Source organism: Hesperophylax consimilis, chromosome 18, assembly GCF_061612785.1.
Source record: "Hesperophylax consimilis isolate HC1 chromosome 18, BYU_Hcon_1.0, whole genome shotgun sequence".
NCBI lineage: Eukaryota > Metazoa > Arthropoda > Insecta > Trichoptera > Limnephilidae > Hesperophylax > Hesperophylax consimilis.
In genome coordinates, this window is record NC_142853.1 from 30,672,006 (window position 1) to 30,692,912 (window position 20,907).

Below are 20,907 nucleotides of genomic sequence, written 5' to 3' on the forward strand. Positions count from 1 at the left end.
TTTTGTAAATTGTACCGTCTTACCCGATAATGTTTTTATATATTAATTTACTGAGCAAGGCGAACTCCTGTTTGACTCAACCATTTTGCATTTCGTCTGTAAATATGTTTACAAACAAACCGTGTTCCGTGATCAGTCAATACTGACGAGATGGTAGTAGTATTTGATAGTAACTTGTTATTCTGCTAGAGCGCATTAGTGTTACGAGCTTTTAAGTTGTAGTAATCAACATTACCCAAAGTCTTCTGTTCACAGAACTACTAGTAAAAATTGTGTATATCTAACCTATGTAGTTATATGATAGCTACTAGTATTCAGAGAATTTTTTTCTCTAATGTTACAAAAAAAATATAAAAGAGAAGTGCGAACATATTCTCGAGTTTTATTATATTTTCCAGCTAAATAAGCTTTCTTTGCAATAAAAATAAGTCATAATATAAGGCTTTCCAGTAAATAAATACAGTACTATGATTTTTTTTAGTCGGAATTATGACGTTTAACACGGAATTTACAACGAATTTTCAAAGATAAAATAAATATGTTTGCAAGTGACGAAAAACTAGAATAATATTAAGATGAATCATTTCCTTGCCAAGCGAATAAAATATATTTTAGTGTTTATATTTAAGCTATAAGCATTTTTAAAGTTCAGAATACCATAAAAACGAGGCAAGCGCGGTGAGTCAATAGCATATCCGCTATGTGTATGCTGGCATTCGAGGGGTTAATATCACAGTGCACCTGCTGAACTTACCCTCTAAAAGGAAGAACGATCAACATACCAAATCAGTTCTTCGCCAGTTTCTAATATTATATTATGAAGTATTTCCTTTGACTATACCTCGACATTCCCAAACAGGGTTTCAAAAAATGGAAAATGGTACTTATTACCATTTAATATACTGGGCGTGTACATCTCGTTCTGTACTGATATTTTTTGTTATGCTATTCATATGCCCTTATATTATCATTAAAATGAGGTTAGGTTTATAAAAAAAATTCAAAATGTCACTGGAGAATTCTCTTGAAATAAAGGTGTTAAACTTGAAAACATGTAGCATTAATAATGTGTTCTAGTATAATTCAATTGAAAATGTTTTCAGAATAAGCGAAGCAGCCGGCAGTATCGTTGGAGCCGTATCAAGCAAATTTTCAACTCTCACTTCATCCAAGAAAGTTTCACAAAGTGACAGCAAGTAAGTTACATCATAAATTAAATCATATTATACACATGATAAATTACCCATACTTATGCTCATGATATGCTCAGGCGTCTGCCATGCAGGACGATGTTGTTGCCGCTTCGTCAGTTAGTCTACATGGAAGAAGCAAGCCGACGTGCAGCAAGTGTAAAATCTCACGTATGCTTCTATGCAGTGGCGCTTCAGTGGACCAAACATTCTTGACTAAGCATAGAGAAGTCCTGATTTAACTCGACCATTTGGTATTTCATCGGTACGAAAATTCAATTGTTGCATTCCGATTCAAGATGGTTGCCTTGTTGGATACTACTTACCAGAATTTGAATAATCGTGGATCCTACTAAGTGCTGTGTTATCAGAATAATCAAAATTATGGTACCTACCGTGTAGGAGGATTATTGCCACATTGGGCGTGAGTGCCTCAGGAATGTATGTAACAACAGTGTATTAAATAAAAGATAAGGGAAATGAATTCCATGACACAACATTTATTTCTACAACACTTCATTAACCTTTAAATAACATGAGAACTCTATATTTAGTGACATTTATCTCAGGCGTGTGCTACTACCGAAGGTAGAGAGCACGATTGCTAATTTAAATATTGCATTGAAAGCGACAATTGGGTGGCATTTATAATAACTAACCTGAAGAATGTAATGACGGGCGCCAAGCGATGCGTTTATGCATTGCTGTAATTTTAAATGAAGAGACAAGGATGACCAAGGTAGATTCCACAAAATGGTGTCGTCATCCTTGTACGTAATCGTGTTTGCTCATGGAGAGGTTCTGTCTTCTCGGTTCACGACGTCCCGGAACCGCGGCCAGGTAAAAACTAAAATGACGAGCTGCGTGACTTGAACGCGAGCTCCGTCCCTCGTTGTCCAGTGTTGCCATAGATGCCCCGTTGTAAATAGAGATGGTCAGTGAAAAATGCTAATGCTCTGTAGCGGGCAGGAACTGACTGCTACAATGCCCCCTCAGCCAAAGGACTTATGGCTATAAGTCTGAGGTTCGCCTGACACCTCCTGACAAGTTTGATGCACCCTCCAGCAGCAGAAATGTATGGTGCGGATTAGGCGGGTAGTAGCGGCTTCGGCATTGCAGAGTTCCGGATCCAAATATTTCCTGAGGTTCGGTAAGGTCTGGAGCGGTTGAAACCCCGCATGGAGATGACGAGCGAAGAGAGCGGTCCGGATGTCTTTGGTTGACGTATTCTGGAGATGGCGAAGTTTCCTTGAAGATTGAAGAAGTCTACACCTCATCAACCCTTGGTCACCGTTGAAATAAATAAAAAGAAATATTGAGTAAAATGGCAGGCCCTTATCTAAGAAATAGTGTATAAAAAGAATCATTGTTCTAAACACAAAGATTTGATAGTAATAGCTTAAAACAATCTTAAAAAAGGTTGAGCAAAATTTGCAACAGAGTTGTGAATAGCTAAAATGAACAATGCCTAACTATATGACAAGTCAAAACCACCCAAAGTGTCTACGTGACAGCTAGAAAATTATTTTAAAATTCCCTATGAAGTAATTTTATTTGTAATTAAAACTCCACGAAAAATGACGGAACAACATTCCAGTGAAAAATTGATAAAAGCATCCAGAAATTAAACCAAACTGAAGATCAGTAGGTAATAGTTAGCTCATCACGATATAGATGGCAGTAATGTATTTAATGAACAATAATAAATCTTCTTGGAATTATTATACAACAGTGTACCGATAGTTTGTAGAAATTATCTCGAAAATTAATTTAATAAATAATTTCATTTTCATACACATATTCTTCCGTCACCAAGTGAACCAGTTGGTGGCTGAAGAATACCGATGAGCAATTGACAGAACACCTGATTCATTCCATACTTTTCCGAGCTCTGGAAAAGCAGGGAAGGAATCAAATTACGAAGAAAAATGTAAGGACATGCACTATGATTAAATATGTAAAACATAAAACCCATTACAGAACCAACCACCATAAACCTGTGAATGTGATAATGGCTTACCGACTATTGATATTGAAATTTTCATAAAAAAATCAACAAAAATATCTTAATTGTAAGCCTGATGAGGGCTATCATGTGCTAAAGAGCCTAAGCCATTATAACCCCACAACAACTATCCCAAATAAGTGCTGAAATGACAGCATCTATATAGAAGGTATATTTCCTTCAACATACTGAAACACAACCGAGGAGCTAGTATGCTAATGTGTGAAAACAAAAGCACGAAGCTCATAAGCTTATGATAAGGTCATTCAACAAGACATGACAACTTGATAAGTAAGGTAGAGCGCCAAACAAGCACATCTTAATCAATGATGCTGAGAAAATAGCGGTAAACAATAAACATAACGAAGAGAGCGGATCCTCATAATAGAAATAGATGTGTATGACAATTTCCAGACAAAACACAATTAACAATAGATACGTAATAATCATTAGAAATGACGACATAGTAACATACAAAGCAGGTTGAAAGGCGGAATGGAATTCTCCAGGGAAAAGAAAACCATTACTCCCAATCAACAAGGTAACAAAAAGGAAATAAGTTTCCTATACCCACGTGATCAGTGTAGGTACCAGAAACCCGTTCACTTTTTTTTGTAAATAATAACAAAAAACAATTAATTTTCTGCCCTAATTAAATCTTTAATATGGAATGTTCCAATAGGCTTTCCTTTCATATCTGCCAGTTTGTAAACGACGGCCGAGACCTTATCAATAATTTTGCTTCTTAAAAATTTTGGAGCGAGTTTAGCGGAGAAATGCTTAGAAGCATCGGACAACACGAAAGAGCGTCTCCAAACAATGTCACCAACTTTGAATTCCACATTCCTTCTACGAAGGTCATAGTGAACCTTATTCCGTTCGTAGGATTGACGTAAACACGTCCTAACTTGGCAGAAAATGTCATTAAGCTCAGAAACATCTTGAGCCCATGTGTCACGTTTTGAGAATGTTAAATCTTCCGAAGAAAAATCAGGTGATTTGTAATCTTTGCCTGAAATAATGGCTTCCCTGCCAAAATTTAAAAAGAAAGGGGTGTAACCCGTTACCTCGTGTACAGCAGTGTTGATAGCAAGCTCTATTTCAGGTAAATGATTTGCCCAAGTTCGATGATCCGTTCCCACGTACGAACTTAAGGCTGTAACTAAAACTCTGTTAATTCTCTCAACAGGATTATTCTGTGGATGATATCTACAGTTAAAAAACATGTGACGTACATGATATCTGTCAACTAAATGTTTCAAATCTTTCGAAATGTATTGGGGACCATTGTCTGCGATGATGCAATCAGGAACGCCAAATTTTAGGAAAATTTCATCCTCTATAATAGCAGAGACATTTTTCCCATTCGCACTTCTCAGCGGAAAAATTTTTGTAAATTTAGTGAAGAAATCAGCGACAACTAATAGATATTTATAACCTTTCTTGTAGGAGCTGGGAAGAGGTCCCAATAAATCTGTCGAGATAACCTGCCAAGGACGCTGGACCAACTTAGGATCTCCCATAAGACCGGGTGCAGCCTGATTTGAACTTTTCTGTCCTAAACAAGTGTGACATTTAGATACAAATTTCCTTACGTCTGAGGACATTCTAGGCCAGTAAAATTTCAAACAAATCCTATTCAGAGTTTTCATAATCCCAAAATGGGCAGATGTAGGAGGTACGTGATGTAACGCAATCAACTCTTGTCTTTGATCCTTAGGAACAACTTCCTTCCAATCATTAGGCTTATGCAGGGCTTCCATACTCTGCACATGCTTATATAAAACTCCCTCTACAAGTTTCCACTTCGAAAATAACTCAGGTTTAGCTAAAACGTCACGACACATTTTATTGTACCACCGATCAGTACTAATAATGGGAGATTGAACAATTGATGAAATAACTAAAGGATCGCGAGATAAAGCATCTGGCACAACATTTTCCTTCCCTTTCCTGTGTTCAATAATAAAGTTAAATTGCTGCAATCTGACAGCCCACCGAGCTAATCTTCCAGAAGGTGATTTTAAGTTTACTAGCCACTTCAGACTATAATGATCCGTAATTAACAGGGATGGGTGACCCTTCAATGTAGCCCCTGAATTTCTCCAAAGCAAAAATTAACGCATTAAGTTCTTTCTCAGTAGTAGAGTGGTTCCTTTCCTGAGCCGATAACGATCTACTAATGAAGGAAATAGGGTGTTCCCTGTTTTGATCATCTAATTGAGAGAGTACTGCGCCTAAACCTTCGTTTGATGCATCACAAGAAATAGTAAACGGTTTATTAAAATCTGGGCATGCTAAAACCGGAGCCGCGACAAGAGTTTCCTTTAATTTAGAGAACGCCGCCTGCGCTTGATTATTCCAAGAAAATTTTTTACCAATGAACTCTTTTTTGGTTAAGTTGTGTAACGGAGCAGCAATAATAGAAAAATTTAAAATAAAACGCTTGTACCATGATATAATACCGATGAAACGTCTCAGACTCTTTTGTGAGGTAGGTACCGGAAAATCAACCACAGCCTTAACTTTGTCTGGGTCAGTTCTCAGACCATTACTATCTATGACATAACCGAGATATTTAAGCGATTCTCTACAGAATACCGACTTTTCAATGTTAATCGTGAGACCCGCCTCGAACAGTTTACGTTTTACAAGTTTGAGTAATGCTAAATGCTCTTCAAAAGTACTGGAAATTACGATAATATCGTCTAAATAAAAGAAAACTTTACCATCAAATTCTGGGCCAAAGATTTTAGACATGAGCCGCATCATTCTCGAGCTTGCTCCATGAAGACCGAAAGGCATAGAAGTGAATTGAAAGAGACCCCTTTTAGGAATAGTAAAAGCCGTTTTTTCCCTTGAACTACGTTCTAGTGGAATTTGATAAAAAGCATCTTTTAGATCAATAGTGGATAGAAAACGAGCTCCCCCCAGGCTGTCTAAAATATTTGAAATGTATGGTAACGGAAAAGCGTCCCTCTTAGAGATTGAATTAATTCGTCTGGAATCCAAGCAAAGGCGGTAAGTGCCATTTTTCTTTGGTACTAGTAAGATGGGACTGTTCCAAGCACTACTGCTCGGTTCAACGACGCCCATCTCCAACATTCTATCAAGTTCCTTGTGTACCACCGGGAGCAGGTGAGGTGAAATTGGATAGTAACGCTGTTTTACAGGTATACTATTACCAGTGTCTATGACATGTTCCTCTAAATGCGTACGACCAAGTTTGTCCCCAGAAATTGAAATATAATCTTTAACTACATTATCAAGTAAATTTTGTTGATATTTGGATAAGTGATGTTTGTCCACAATACCTCTGACTTCAGAAGTAACCCGAGGAGCAGATTTTACTACCTTCGTATTCATAAACTTAGAAATATCCGGACAAATGTTAAAAGATTTCCAAAAATCAATACCGAGAATAACATCCGTCTTTATATCTGGCATGACAACAAAAATAAACTCTTTAACAACATTATTACATGTTATAGGAAGCGAGATTTTCAAGTTACAGCAAACGGAATGACCCGTCGCAGAGGTTAAAGAAAATGAATTATTGAGCTTAGCCAACCTGGCACCAAGTTTTAAAAGTTTTAAATGAAAATTGTTACCGAGAATAGAAACATGTGAGCCTGAGTCCAACAGGCCAGAAAAAACAGTTCCGAGTGTAGAAAAGGATACGAAAGGACGGCCGTCCCTGTCAGCCTTCCCTCCGTAACCTGATGCTCCTAAATTTCTGTAAAAATTCCTGACTACCGAAAGCCATTCTTGCCATGCCGGATCGAGAGCAGTGATACTGGTGGAGACGTCTTCCGCCAGCGGCACAGCTAACGTCCGGCTCTCGCGTTTTTTGACCTAACGCAAGTGCAGTCAGGAGTCTTAACGCCTGGACATCCACAGCGGAAGCAATGAATCTCCTCCCTGGAATTCACGTTATAACGTTTGAAAGACATGTTTTTATACGAAGAATTAGCATGCCTGAAAGAATTAGGTTTAGAAGGAGCATTTGTATTTGGTGGCGCCTTTGCGCTAGCAGTTGAAGGGATTTGAGGGGACTTTGAACCTTTCCTCTGGTCAGAACGACTGTCTGCCAATTCAATTAGTTTGCCCAATCTTTTTAGGGTAGTTATGTCCGGAATGGAGTTTAATGCAAGTTTCTGAATATATCTGGAAAGCATATTGCACTGGAGAATTTCCAAAATTTCTACATCAGGCAATTTCTTGTTTAATCTTTTATTTAGTATGAGAACATTAGTGATAAAGGTGCCAAGTGAATCATTAGGTGCTTGCATAGTTGACCTCAACTGTGCAAGGAGTCTACGGTCATAATCGAGAATTTCATATTCCTCCTTGAGGCCTCCCACAAGGTCATCCCAGGATTCGAAAAGGGAGCGATTGACCCTCAGCCAATCAAGGGCAATCCCATCAAAAAGTTCAAACGCGCCTAAAAAAAGATTGTGCTTACTTACAGAGCGAGACAGGGCGAGTTCTTCAACACGTTCAAGAAACTTCCTAATGCAAGTAGTGCCATCGTACTTGATATTCCATAAATGCAGTGGAACCAACGGAGATGTGGGAACAATAATTTCTGCAACCTTGACGGAAGACATGGCGGATTCTTTTACTTGACTCCTTGTATCAGGCATTGTGACTAGATGTACCTAAAGATTAATTGGAAAAAAAAGAACAACAAGGCAACATTAATCACGTCCGAAGACGGCAATGATAAAAAGTAAAATTCCCAAAAGAGGAAAAATGGGTGTATAATTATTTGTACCTACACATCTAATGGACAAAAGTTCAGAAATGGACATACACCAATACTATAATTTCAGATGTGGGAGTCTGGAACAACATTACAACAATAATAAAATAAAATATACGGGACACCCACCAGTCCCGCAGAGTATTCACGGCCAAAAATTAATTTTAAAATAATTATTGTATAATTATGGTTATATCAAAATATTATAACAAATGCATAGCAAATATTATAAGAAATGCGGCCGGAACGTCGCGAAACAGAGAGACCCCCATGAGCCGACATAAAAATTACCTTCATCAAGCCAGTTAAAAAAAATGCCACCTGCAAAAATTATTGTCAACTCTCAATGCCAACGAGACCGAAAAAAGTAAAATTAAATGCCAATCGGGTTAAACCACGTGGTGCGCCATTGTAGGAGGATTATTGCCACATTGGGCGTGAGTGCCTCAGGAATGTATGTAACAACAGTGTATTAAATAAAAGATAAGGGAAATGAATTCCATGACACAACATTTATTTCTACAACACTTCATTAACCTTTAAATAACATGAGAACTCTATATTTAGTGACATTTATCTCAGGCGTGTGCTACTACCGAAGGTAGAGAGCACGATTGCTAATTTAAATATTGCATTGAAAGCGACAATTGGGTGGCATTTATAATAACTAACCTGAAGAATGTAATGACGGGCGCCAAGCGATGCGTTTATGCATTGCTGTAATTTTAAATGAAGAGACAAGGATGACCAAGGTAGATTCCACAAAATGGTGTCGTCATCCTTGTACGTAATCGTGTTTGCTCATGGAGAGGTTCTGTCTTCTCGGTTCACGACGTCCCGGAACCGCGGCCAGGTAAAAACTAAAATGACGAGCTGCGTGACTTGAACGCGAGCTCCGTCCCTCGTTGTCCAGTGTTGCCATAGATGCCCCGTTGTAAATAGAGATGGTCAGTGAAAAATGCTAATGCTCTGTAGCGGGCAGGAACTGACTGCTACAACCGGTCTGAAGAAAAATGAATTGTCCTTGAGATCGTGACATTTCTATATTGTATATTCCTTATATGAAAAACTTACGTAAAATATCTATGGTTTATTATTAAGTAGGCACTATTTAAGTAGGTAGGTAGTATTTAAGTACTTACCTACTTACAAATCTTACTATTTCAGAGGAAAATTTGGTTTTGATTTATTAAATAATAAAAAATTAGAAACATAGTTTTTTGGATGCGAGGACTACTGTTCACCGAACTACTAGTTATTATCATTTCTTACTAGATTACCATTGGTATGTTTTTCCAGGGGTTCCATCCAGCCGAATCTCGACTCTCTGATAGCTCGTAGTCCTTCCGATGAGTTTGTGTTCACAGTGCCCAAGGATCCATTCCTGTCTCCGTACTGGGCTGATGATGAACTGCTCAAGAAGGTTCCTCCAGTCAAAATATTGGTGAGTTCACTTTACTTCAGGATATTCTCTTATAAGACTGAAGCTCTTCAAATTATAGATATTACCTCTGGCTATACCCATCTTATATCCTGGGTATAACCAATTACCACTCCTTAGAGACACGTAGAGGTATTGCTCTGATTAAATATTTTTATCTCTTAATAAACGGTTACATATTTAACAATGAGATTCTGGCTCAAACAAATTTCTCTGTATCAGAGTCTCACTCTCGAGGACGTAGTTGATCAAAAGATCGATATGTTTTTAATTTCCTACAACGTTTTTGTTACTGCAAATACGTTGTATAAACGGTAAAATTATAACGACCTAGACCCCAATCTGTAATGTTATAAAAAAGAATTGTACAAATTGAATTAAATAAATCAATTTATCTTGGATATTGTAGAAGGTTGTGTATTTTTTTTTTTTTTACTAATTTTCCTATATTTTCTAAGAATGTGTAATGCTTATATTTTATGACAACTGTCACACTTGAGAATTAATTCACCACTGTGTTATAGATTACGCACCGAAGCGCAATATTAACATATTTCATATTATTTTTTAAAGCTTGTGGTATCATACAAGAATCCCACGGCTAAGATCCACTGGATTGTTCAGACGAGTTACTCGCTTTGTTACTCATGGAGAAGAAACAGTGGGCGAGTCAGTTCATTGAGATTAGTTTAAAATGCTGTTAACATGGTTTCGCGATGGAGGGAAAAGAGTAAAATTAAGAGAGTTTTACAACAACAAACGTCACATGATCCAAAAAAATTAAAAAATTTTAATTTTTTTTTCTTTCACTGACTGACTCGGCAGGTGGAGGGGGTATTTACTCGACCGAGTCATTGGGTTTTGTTTCTATCTACTGTCTCGCCTTAATCACTAAGATAGACCAAGTACTAACTATACTAACCACAATAGTTTAATGTAGAAAGGAATTCAGTATTATAATGCACTGCCGGAAACCATAAAATCTGCACCAATTGATGCATTCATGTTGAATTATAGCCATATTTATAAAAAGAAAATGTAATAATTTAAAAAATGTAATTAATAACAAATTAGACAGTGTAAAATTGTATGAATGTAATTCAATTAGATATTTATAAACTTCGATGTACAAGTGGCTAAAATAAAATGAATACATAAACATCAGCCGAGCACTCGGCAGGTGTAATTCAGGCATTAGCTGGGGACTCTTGTGTGTTGAACGGTAATAGGGAAAGAAAAGATAAGGGAAAGGGAGTGCATATTATTTATTGTCTTTTTGTTTCAGTCTGTTCACTTGGACCCGTGCCTGGATGACTGTGTGATGTTTGCTAAGAAGATGAAGAGATTGGGGAATCCAGTACAGCTCGATATTTTGGAAGGCCTGCCTCATGGGTTCCTGAACTTCTCTTTGGTGTGTATACATTTTCAGTCATATTTCAGTAAAATCACGTGTTCTAATTGAATATTCCGTAACGATACACTGTAATTCCATTCGTACACGGAGGTACTTACAAGCGACTGGAGTTTTGTGCGTGTAGCATTGAAACGAGAATATTAAACCACTGTTGTAATACTTACAAGTAAGCCACGTGTGGGCCGCCATTGACAAGGCTAAAGGAACCAACATCGGGAATTTGCTAAGATTGTAAGAATAAAAGAGAAAAGGTTTCCAATATTACATTTATTCCTACAACTTATAGAACAAGAGAACTCTATTTAAACAGTATCAATTATATCTCAGGGGCGTGTGCGTCAGATCGAAGATCTTGCGCACAAACGGAATTTAAATTACATCCCAGCTGGGTGCCCGAATAGTACTGAAGTTGCCGAAGTTGGTGCTTCCGCAATTCTGTCTCGAGCTCTCTCTAGAAGTTGCCATACAGCATGCGTCACATCAACAAGTGATAGGTCTTGACAGTTGTTAGGAACTCGGTAGCGGGGCAAAATTGAACTGCTACAGTATATGCTCCGCTCGTGAGTATCTGCTATACTATTTTGCTAGTCTTCATGTATGTCGACTTCGGGTTTGACATCAGTTGCACGCTACTGACAGTGCTGGTAGAATGCTACGTGAGTTGCATTTGAATCTAGTACTCGTTTGACAGAAATGATGTCCAAACATGATTTGAATGTTAAATTTGTTCGGAAGGTGCTAAAATATCCATGTTTACAAGCGCACTTGAAGTGAAATGACACTAAACTGCACTACATAAATGCCATATTATTATTATTATTTACATAACTATAATTTACCAGAATACGTTAGAAATGATTTAACAGAGAAGGCGTTGTTTTCAGTTTGAGGTTGGAAAGAAAAGTCAATTTGACATCATTTAACATCGTTCTTTGGCGGAGATGAGTGCCCTACAATTAAAATTTATTTTCTTGTAATTGGTGAACCCTAAATCTTCTTTTAGATAATTTTTATCCTTGTAAATGTAAAGAAGAACAATATTATTGTATTTGTCGCAAGAGTCATTTGACATCGTATTAATTCAACATTGAAAAATCGAGTTCAGTATACTTTGGATAGCGCCGTGTACAGAAACCAGCATTAAAAAGTAGCATATCGGTAGACTATTTGTAGTTGTGTCACAGTTTTAAGCTTGTAAATATCTGTGTACGAAGGACCTAATAATCATTAACTTGTTTAATAGGTTGATTCTCCAGTTTGAAGGCATGTTTTACAGGCCACTCTACAGGTTTAGTCTGGGTCTAGTAATTATTTGTTATTTGTCATGTTTCAGATGTCTACCGAGGCACACAAGGGTTCCTTATTGTGCATTGAAAGGATCAAGGAACTCATGGACTTGGAATCTCTTGATAGACCCCAGGCGGCCATGGAGACGGACCCTCCTCTAACACCCCAAGAACCACCAAACAAGAAAACTCGCGTATAGATATGTATTAATTTTTTAAATGTTTACTAAGTACATACTCTTTATGTATACCCATTTTATTATATGCATATTTCCAAAATTATTAAATGACATTATTAAATATTTTGTGTTAATTTTAAACACAATAAAATGTTTCAGTGTCATGCCTGTGGGTACATAATTTATTATTGTTGATTAATATTTATATATTTTTTTTGTTCATTAAGGGCATTGTGACTACAAAGATTGTGTATTACGCGGCTTTTACTGTGATAACGGACATAAAAAAATGCATGGCAGAAAATAAAAGGAAATCAGATAACATTTTTTAATGATTTTTTTGATGTTAAAAAATTTTGAAAAACAACTATTAGTATAAGAAATAAAATGAAATTAACCACCGAGAATTTGACTATCCTACGTATTTTTATAAGAATATTATTCAAGTGTTATATATAAATTGTAAAAACTATTAAATATTCATGTTAAAAATCCAAAAAAAATAATTTTATGAATACCTCAGTTGGTAAAATCTTTTACTATTCGAATTTAAAATTAGAATTTTGTGTAGGCAATTTCAGTATTAAACGGCAGAAACACCTAATTGGTATTTATTGTTTTTGTGTTAAATTCGTAAAACTCCATTTAATTTTTATTTTAAATTTAATAAAATCAAATTTAATAATTATTTGCTTTTCGATTCCAGATAAATTCTCTGTTTTTGAACATATTTCAAAATAAAAAAAATGTTTTTGAAAGCAGATGAAAGACTTTCAGATTTTATTATTAAAAATATTAAAATTTTGAACAAAAACTTAGATAAAGTTTTTAAAGTAGCTTACCACTTGTTTTTATAGTGTTATTACCAGTTTATAGAAGAAACAAAAAAAAAACATTCATAATTAGACAGACTTATTGTAAAAATTATCGTCATTTCACTTTTTTTTCGTTTTATATAAAAAATATTTATTAAAAAATTTGCAAACCTTGACAAATATTTTTCAAATACTAAATGTATAGAATGATTTTTAAATTTTTGTATGCAAACTGAAAGTGCAGTACCTACTCTCTAACACTGTTAACCCTTCAGGCTAATTAGGAACAGCTCATACGGTCTCATTGTGTCTCTCTTACTATCATGGTTAAAAATATGATCTAAACTGTGTTAGAAAGAGCAAACACCACACTTCATATTAACTACTGTTAACTTTAAGTTAACCACAGAAGAATTTAAATGTAGACCTCTTTGAAACCAAATGTTCCGACCGGTCCGCTTCCGATGGATCTACGCCCAATCATATATCTATTCTGTTTATACACATATGAAAGTCTATCTTTGTCAACAACGTTTAAATTAAGAATTTTCTGAAAAACATGGGTGTTCATTGTTATTTGCCGCATTTTCTTTTAATTTTGTGAGACCATAATGGGTCTAGATGAATTGTAATGTCATCAGTGAATATTAATAATTTTGCATCAGAGTGAAAGATACTTCCAGTGTCTCCTTGTAAAAGACCATCTTTTGGAATTGAATATTGCTTAAGTTATGTTTAATGACTAAATAATAGCATGGTTATTTTAACCATTTAAAATTCTGAGGGTGTCACAGACCACCTAGCTCTATTCAATTGGAGCTTTTGTGTAGCCATCAAATAAAAATAAAGAATAAAAAAATACAAATGTGTGGACTATTTATTTTATAAAGGTTGTATTCTGACATTTCTTGAATTCTGACAATTTTGCATCACTATGAACAATTAGTTTTCAAATAATTACTTCAAATGTGAAACCTAGACTGATATTCTTTGTATTAATAGAAATATTTACAACACTTTACTGGTAGAAGTAACTATGTATGTATGTATGTAGTTAATAGACCGAATATTTAAAGGGTTAAGTAAATGTCTAGTGATAATTGCACTTGATAATAAATAATATCCAAAGGGCCTAATTTATGCAAATTTGTGTCTGTAAATTGTTGTTACAAGTTAATTAAAAGTTAATTGTTGTTATAAGCATTTTGTTGAAACACGTCTATCCCATTCATAGAATAAAGAAGAACACGAAGATATAGGTGTGTTTCGTTATCCAAAATAAATGCATTCTTCCCTTAAATTTTAAATACAGAAATTCATTTCACCGTCATTATGAAATTTTCATTTCGATGAAATGTAATGGCGATATAAGATGTCAGTAGTGTGAAAGACAAAGTGCATTCTAAATAGGCTAGAACCAAAAGGTACTAGGTCAATGGTGACATCGGTTTCCATTCAAATCTACATGGAAGACATTTCTAGTGTGTTTTTATATCTATTCAGTGATTCCATTACTTTGGGGTTTTTTTTAAATTTAATTTAAAGAAATTTTATGAATACTTAAAAAAAAATCACTGTATGTTATTAAAAATGTATAACTCTTATGTATTAGAGATTTAGAAAAGAGAAGAATTTTGGAGAATAGATTCTATAAATAGGTAACTTCATATTTTTGGATGTTGTTGTAGTTTTAAAAAAAGGTCACAGTTTTTCAACTCTTAAGGGGTATTTCACCATCCTCTCGATAAGCACTATCTACAGCAGGGGTGCCCAACCCAAATCGTTTGGTGGACCAAAAAAAATTACTGGGCCACATGAATTAAGCCAGATTGTGAATAAGTCGTCAAAATTGTACCACCTACATGTAAAAGCCCTCTGGGCGTTAAATAAACAAATAAATATAATTAAAATAATTTGCATCCATATGTTGCATCTTGGGGGGGCGGGGGGTAGTTAGAGAGTTCCCCAAGATCTACGTGGTTTCCAAAACTTCGGTAAATTTTTGTGAATATTGGTGGATCTTAACTGAATTCGGTAGGTTTTCAAAAAAAATTCAGTTAATTTCACAAATTCGGCAGATTTCTGTGAATATTGGTAGATTTTTGCCGAAATCGGTAAATCTACCGAAATTTCGGTAGGAAAGGCACCACTGCTAACACGAGTAAACAATACAAACAGTTGCTTAAAAAGTGTACATTTACTGGATTGGTCAATGCTCAGACTATAGCCGTCTCACTCTCACTGTTATACACGTTTGTCGAGTGTGGGAGCCAGCATAAGCATAACAAGTAGGGCTCAGACTCTTGATGGGGGTTTCGATTTATTGTTTGACATCTCCAGACAAAAATTGGTGATGCGTTTTATTTTCACAGAATTATTATTCTCGTTTAAATAATGCATCTTCCGCTTATTTGCCCTTGGCACGTTGTAAACAAAAAAAATTGCTCGTGTTTAATCGGTGTGCTCGCTCTCCACTATACTCGTGCCTATGTGGGTCCTTTGCACTCACCATCGGCTTATTAAAATTAGGTCAGTTGCATTCGATCTTCCAAGAAATGTGCAGAAAAAAATATGCTGGTTGAAATTTGCGAAAATAATTTCATAGTGAGGGCATGCGCCTGACACTTTTCAAACAATAAATCAAAACCCCCATCGAGAGTCCGAGATCTAATAACAAGAAAGTTCTAATTTCACAAAATATAATATAAGTGTGATAAATTTATGAGAACAATATTTTTTTGTATGAATACCAAAATCCAATACATAGAAAGCTGAAAACTTCATTTTGGTCCGCAAAAAATCTTTAATTGGGGCGCAGGTTGGGCATGCCTAATCTATAGGATGACATAGTATTTTCAATCTACCATCTGTTTATTTATAAAGTCCAAGTTTATTATTCGGCACACGAACCTATAAATAGTGGTATGTATATATCGGATAATAGTAATATGTATCGGATAAGTTAGCGGAGTCTTCTACCTTATTGCGAGTATTTATTTATTATAATGGATAGTTATTGAGAGGATGGTGAAATACTCTGATAGTCGCATTAGGTAAGGTGTAGGCGGCCACCGGGCCTGATCGGAACCGTTCGGGGTTAGTTTGTCCTCAAAATTTTGTGGCAGCGAACCTTTTAAATCGAGTCCTTCAGTAAAAATTACATAATAATGTTGAAATGTTAAACAGTGCCTTAGTTCAAAATAGTTTAGATATTTCTTAAAGACTGTCCAGAACGAGTTGGAGAGATTCAATCGGGCAATGATTGATTGTAAGAAGCCTCTTTATGTTTACAGTTCTTCTCAACGAGGAACTGTAATAAGATGTTTGGATATATTTTTGTGAATATATATTATAAACTTAGTTAGATTGCAGCTCTTAAGTGGATTGGCAAAAGTTGAAACTTTGAATTTGAACTCGGGCATTGACATTTCAAATAAAAAAATATAGAGCTTTTATTACATTTAGAAAGGTTCTTATTAATAGTTGGTTGAGCCCAAATTGCTATTACCCCATATTCCAATAAAATTTTATACTAGATATTTATTGAATGCATCGCATTCTAGCTTCAAAAATAAATCGGAATGTCCATTAACTTATGTCCAAAATATATATTTGGGGCCACCAATCATTAAAGTTGCTATGACTCACTTAAATCTAGTACTCTAATCACTGTTCGTCCATTTATAATCTCATTTTAAATGTACTCAATCGTAAAGTTTTAATATTATAATCATTATATTGATGTTTTTAAAATGTGTCCCTGTGTAATTTCTATTTATTTAGTAAATAATAAAAATGTAAAGAAAATTTTACATTAAGATTTTTACCATTGATATAAATCAAGGGTTCCCAACCGGGCGAACGACCGTTGATTGCATAGCGAAATTTTATCCATTCCATTAATTACAATAATATTTGGAAATTTGGAAAATAATAATTATTTCCATATTTTAAATTTGGAACCACGGATGAATAAAATCTATTCTGGTTTTGCTTTTTGATTCGTGCTTATCTGTCAATGAAGAGGTTTATTTGTAGAAGTTTTAAAGCTCTTAAAAAAGCAAAACAAAAAAATTATGAGATTCTTGTTAGAAGTCGATCCCCACGAAAATGAGGGTAAAAATTAGCTCCCAGCCTCAAAAGTTTGGGAACCGTTGATACAAATGTTAAATATTCATTATCTTATTTAAGAAAATGTTTATAAAGTGGTGTAGGTATACATACATAGATATATTTTAAATATTGTTGAAAAAACGATATTAATTAATTATTATAGGTACTGTAACAATACATATATGTTTTGAATTTAACTTTTAGTATTGTTTTGAATGTGGAGAAAAATTGCATTTTTCAATTTAATGCTTCAAAATGTGGAAAAAATCATTTGTTTTTTTTTTCTTTGCTTTTTATTAAATATGTTTACAGCCATAATAATGAATAACTTATAAAATATATTTTATTATATTTTACCTTTTCGAATATAATAAAAAATGGGTTATTTTCTCCTTTATTTTTTGTGGGTACAATTTTATAATATTATATATTTGAATGCTGCATGTTTTTAAAAATAAACACATGCATCGATTGCTTGTTTTGTGATTTCACCAAAATAGCGGCCATTTCACGCATTAGCTGTACGCTTTTGTAAAAAGTGTATTGTTGAAAGAAACATTTTCATGAATATTCTGTATGATAATATTTATTTGTGAGCCGGTTCATATAAATCTTGAGTATTCTGTAGCAAGACTGACGCTAGAATGCATTAATCTTTAACAATTACTGCCGTTTAAGATAAACAAAGTTAACTCTCTAATGGAAGTGTAATAGTGTTGTTTAAATATGTCTAGAAAATAAAAATTATGTATATTTTTTCTTTTATACTGGTTATTTTATTATTTGTGCAAGCCCCGAGTGGTAGATATGTTCTTGAGCTGGTAAAGGACCACCATTCAGAATCGAAACATTGCTTGGAATGGCTTTAGCCATGTTTAGTAACCAGATCTGAATTGCCAGGTACTATCCAAACTTCCTCTTTTCCCATCTCCTTTCTCCCTCCACTCTCTTCAGTCTCACAGCATACCCTTGTGGATGCCATAGTCCTACTGGCTCTGGGCAATTGGAACTCTTGTGCATTATTTACATTTTGAGAAAGACAAACATTCCAGTGAATAACCTGATAATATTTTAAAAACTTCCACTACCCATAAATTGTAGCAGAAAATGTTGCCTGTGTAATGATAAGAGGAACTATCTAGAAGAGGAATTAAATTGATGCCTCGGTGGTCGATATTCCTGTCCCTGCAATGAAAGATTTCGTTCCTTTGCTATCACTGGAACTGTGATATTGTTTACAGTGTAGGGTAAATTATAGGGAGTTAACATCTCCCGAAAATAATGACAACATTATTTTTACCCACATTCTTGTGAGGCTGGCATCACTGTAAGCATGCGCGCGATACCTCGCGCGGAAAATATTTTATTCTGTTTCCAGCGGTCTAGCCGTCGGGTTAGCCCTAAATATCCTCTAGCGTTCGCGATCTGTTCATAAAATTATTGTATCGTGAATTTTGTTAAAATAAAAACTAAATTGGAAATATTCGAATTCTCATTATTACACACCGAGAGTAATCACGCAACCTTGGATTCTGCGGATTGGAGAACCACAGAAGCATCCAGTCAACAACCCATTTAAATTGGCGATAACCACAATCCTAAGGAACTACTTTTGGAATATTTATAAAAAATTACATATTTTGAATTTTTGAGAAACCTGTTTCTTTTCTCAGAATTTCTCTAGCCACCTACCTGCCTCAGGATGAGAAGATTTTTTTCAGAAATTTCTGGTAGGAGTGAGAAGTTTCTGCCGGAACAACTTCAATGAATCTTATTCCGAAGGCGTTTGACTTCTCCGAGTCTGCAAAATATAATGGAACGATTCCAGATTCACTCTCACTAGTTCCGGAACTCACATTTAACCATCAACCAACAATGGCAACAATATCTGGATGGGGCGTGTGAGGTGGTTCTTAAAATATACACCGGAACCAAACATTGGTTTATTATTTTTTTTTAATTATTACTCCGACACCACACCGATCGATAAATTGGCTTCAATTCCGTGTCAAATCTGATAAGTTCGTTAACTTTGTAACTCATATTGTTTCCAAACTCTGGCATTCCACCAGGTTCAGCGGAACGCACACAATGAGTTTTGTTCCGAAGGACTCGCTGGTGAAGGAAGCAGTCCGAGGAATTGAGTCCATTTAGTTGAACTCGAAACCGGACTCCAGTTTTTAAAATAGTGGTCTAGCAACCCCCACTATGGCTATTACTTTTTGAGGAACTCGTTCCAAAAGTAACTGAAAAAGAACTGGTTTCACTTTGCTCTCCGGTAACTGGAGCCGCAGTGGCATCCCATTTCAGGAATCAACCATCTCTATCTGTCTGGTCAGTTATCCTGAAGCGTTGATTGTCAAAACATAGCCTGTATGTTATTGTCCTCTCAAGTCAGATTCGATTTATAATGGTATAGAATTAATAAAAAACGAGAAAATTGTTTCTCTTAACAAATTTCGGCCGGGTATTTTCTGCACTGCCGCTATGCTGTGTCCGGGCGAAAATGAAGGTCTCGTGCGAATTTGTTTTAAATCGCTATATCTTTGAAAATAATAAAAATATTTTAATAAAATTTTCTACATAGTAACTCAGCATACCCAAGCTATAAAAGTACTAAACGAAAATCGAATATTATTTGAAATGCAACTCAATTAACCTTGTAATATGTTTATTATGGTTCGACAATCTGTATTTGCTCATACCTGCTTTCTTTAAATACGCCCGACATCTCTCGCTCGCTTGCACATAGGAGTTGAGTGGGTGCGGAGCGGAGAAAGAGATTCGAATCGGGTTTCACTGTCATAAAAAACCCTCATTCCAGGAATTGAATTATTTCACTAACAAATAATATACTATCCTTTTGTTGAAATACCGATGTAAACGAAAGGCACGAAAATAAATTTAAAAAAAGACTTGCATTACGATTCGATAATTATGTACAAATAATAGTTGGGACCTTTACAAAGATATTGGTATATAATATTCATGTAAAAACATTGAATAATTTCATCTTTTCTGCCATTGAAATGAGGCCAGGGCAAAAGGTAGAACTACCCTTCGGCCTAGCATCAATCGACCGAACGGGTAGAATTACCTTTCCCGGCTGAAGTGTGTTAACAACAATGAGATGATTCAGCGAACTAATGCAAATAATCTGCGCAATGTTTGTTTCAACAGATGTCTGAAATGTCATTGCCCGTTCGTTTTAGAAACATAGATTCTGTTGATATTTGCTTCTTATTATTTGATAAGCTATTTAGTCTGTCAATAATAACATTGCTGATAAGGAGTGCAGGGACCATGAAATAGTTTTATGTTTAATATTAATACATTCATAATATTATATTATTGATACACTAGAAATCCATATATACAAAGTGTTTCAGGATGTATCCCACAGACTAACGAGCGATTCCTGAACTTATTTGGAGTAAAAAAAGTAATTATTATTATTAAATCGGCAGGTCGAAGAAACTAGACAACTTGATGTGTTTATTTGTATAACTCCACTTAATATTTGAAATAAATTATAATGATTTAGGAAATGAGATTAAAAGAATTTGGCATTCTCAGACGATAAAAATATTACCATTTGTAATTTCGGCTACTGGCATTATACCTAGCTCTCTTATTCAAAATTTAGGCTTATTAGATCTGTCAAAGAATTTATATATAAAAATGCAAAAATTTGTCATA

General features: G+C 35.1%; 1 protein-coding gene across 1 annotated transcript in view; it reads left to right on the forward strand.

Moving 5' to 3' along the window:
• The window catches only part of Hsl (hormone-sensitive lipase), a 33,714-nt gene extending 20,804 nt beyond the window's left edge, over positions 1-12,910 (forward strand). Inside the window, exons 11-14 of the mRNA XM_089642797.1 lie at positions 1,104-1,196; positions 9,260-9,404; positions 10,687-10,812; positions 12,149-12,910. Coding sequence (XP_089498923.1) covers positions 1,104-1,196; positions 9,260-9,404; positions 10,687-10,812; positions 12,149-12,301 — 517 coding nt within the window. The 3' untranslated portion in view covers positions 12,302-12,910. The remainder of the gene's footprint in view (positions 1-1,103; positions 1,197-9,259; positions 9,405-10,686; positions 10,813-12,148) is intronic.
• The last annotated feature ends 7,997 nt before the right edge of the window (positions 12,911-20,907 follow it).